At 44.4% G+C, this 2,260-nt stretch overlaps 1 protein-coding gene across 1 annotated transcript; it reads right to left on the bottom strand.

Annotated features, from left to right (window-relative positions):
- Positions 1 to 235: 235 nt before the first annotated feature.
- Positions 236 to 2,253, bottom strand: CHAC1 (ChaC glutathione specific gamma-glutamylcyclotransferase 1). Its single transcript, XM_017742301.1, has one exon. The coding sequence runs from the start codon at positions 2,114 to 2,116 to the stop codon at positions 1,616 to 1,618; it is 501 nt and encodes a 166-aa protein (XP_017597790.1). The 5' UTR covers positions 2,117 to 2,253; the 3' UTR covers positions 236 to 1,615.
- Positions 2,254 to 2,260: the final 7 nt, after the last annotated feature.

The following is a 2,260-nucleotide window of genomic DNA, read 5'->3' as shown; positions in this document are numbered from 1 at the left end:
AAGAGTCAATCAGTTTCTTCCAGTAGATATAGCAGAGGAATGCTGCTCAGCAGCAAGATGATTAAAAAAACCAAACCAAACAAAACCCACAAAAAATCCACAGGAGCTTCAGCAGAATTAGCAGTTAAGGCTTTGGTTTTTTTTCAAAAAAAACAATCACCATTTAAAAAACCCCAACCAACCAGACTTCTTAATTTGAACTGTAACTCCATAATGAAAAAGACCAACACCAAAGTACATGAGACTGACTTTGTCAGTTTGTTTTATTACTGGGCACAGCACCTTATCACTTCATATACATACAAGCCACAGTAATACAAACAGACCCTAGCCTTTTTTATAATTAAAAAAACACATGGTATTTGGGAGGAGCCAACAGTCCCAGGGGTCAGCTCTCAAGAGTGATTTTGCTGCAGTTGCAGTAGCAGCAGTTTTCTCACAAAATACTATGGGTTTTCATGCTGTTAATATGTGAAGCTGAAAAGTCTGAGCTTGCAGCAGTGCCTCTACTTAACGTGATCAAGGCAGGCTTTTCAGCAGCTCACAGGCTTACAGGTATGCTCAGTCATGGTCCTTTGCAGTCAAATGAAAGTGTGCCAGACAGACACCCCTGTATGGAACTAGAACCCTCAAATGCTTCTGCAGAAACCCATCCTGAAGCACCAGAGGTTAATGCAGTACAGGGCTAGTTAAAACTCTCCTGCATCCTGACAGCTTTCCTGCAGACAGCACAGGCTTTCCCCACAGGCATGACCATTTCTTACAGAGTCAGTTACATCTGTAGCAGCACAAGGTCAGCGAAGCTTGGACAAAAGCTTGTCATTAAAGCAGGCTTAGCCCTCAGAAAATGGATTTAAAACTAGAAGGCACAAATGCAAGGTTGAATGTGGGCTGCATAGCACTGTGGCATGTGAGTAGTTTAGATAGCCCTCCTAAGAGGAAATATAACACATAATAAATACAGTATGACATTTTAGAAAATAAGTGCATTACTGTGGTCCTTCACAACATACAGAAGTAGGATCCACAAGAGCATAAAGAGGCCTGCTCACTTAATATTGCACAAACGTTCTAAAATTTAGCGCCAGGTCATTGTACTAGAGGTGGGACAAGGCAGGGGAAAAAAAAAGGTTTTATTTGGCAGAATCTGCCAAAGTCTCCACCACCACACAAGCAGCTTTTTGCCAATCTGAGGTAGAATTACATATATACTGCTTAAACCTAGTCAAGTCCTGCTCAACTAGTTTTCAAAGAAAAAAAAGAAAAAAAGAGAAAGTGCACAGAATAGATGAGCCTCTTTCTCTAAAGAAAATGAGGGCCTCAGGTTTGACTCCCAGAAGCAAATATTCCAGAGCAGAGTTCCTGTGAAGATCCCTGCTCTCCATCTGGAAAGCAGTGATGGGTATGGTGATGCTACAGATAAGGAGTGTAACAGGTACTAATTGCAAGTCCTATAGAAGTGTTTTACTCTCCGCTTCCTCCCTCCCCAACTACTTGCTAATTCTCCCTTTATTCACTCAGTCCAGTATATTTTATCAGAGTTAAGATTGTCCCCACTGCTTTCTTCTCCCTTATGTCCCTTCTCCTGAACCCTGCAAAAAAAAAAATTCCTATTTCAACTCTTAGACTTCTGAGGGACACTTGCGGTTTCTTCTAGAGAGTCCTCTGTGTAGTATAGACACGGAAGGATGGAAATAAGAGCTTCTTCGATGGAGAAGAGATGTTTATCCTCTGCTTGAGGACAAAAGTAGCGCATGAAGTCTGCCAGTCTCAGCAAGTACTCAATGTTATGACCCGCGCAACCACTTGAGACAATGATTTGAGCTGCAATGTCTTCTTCAGATGCTGGGCCAAGGTAAGAGGGGTTCTGAGGTGTTGCAATGTAAACAAGAGCCAGGATGGGTTCCTCTGCATCTTTCTCCTGAGGGTGGAACTTCACCAACTTGGTGTCATAGCCTCCCAGGACAGCTTCTCTCATGTTGAGATACTCGAGCGATGCAGCGATCTGTTCCCCACGGACTTCATAGGCGACACCCCACGTGCATGCCTGAAAGTGAAAGAGCAAGGTGGTTACGGGATGCTGTAACTGCAGTGGCCTGTCCAACCGCCCGCTCATGTTTCAAATCAAGGCTCCCTTACTCTGGGGGTCTCCGCACAACTGATAACAGGGCAGAGAAAGGTAACGCACCCCACACCCCCCTCCACGATCCCGGCGGGGCTCAAGAGCACTTGGCTGCCGACACACCTTTCCAGGTGGTGG

Source organism: Corvus brachyrhynchos, unplaced genomic scaffold (genome assembly GCF_000691975.1).
Source record: "Corvus brachyrhynchos isolate BGI_N302 unplaced genomic scaffold, ASM69197v1 scaffold115, whole genome shotgun sequence".
Lineage (NCBI taxonomy): Eukaryota > Metazoa > Chordata > Aves > Passeriformes > Corvidae > Corvus > Corvus brachyrhynchos.
Note: the sequence above shows the minus strand (reverse complement) of the source record. Positions and strands in the feature narration are given on the sequence as shown.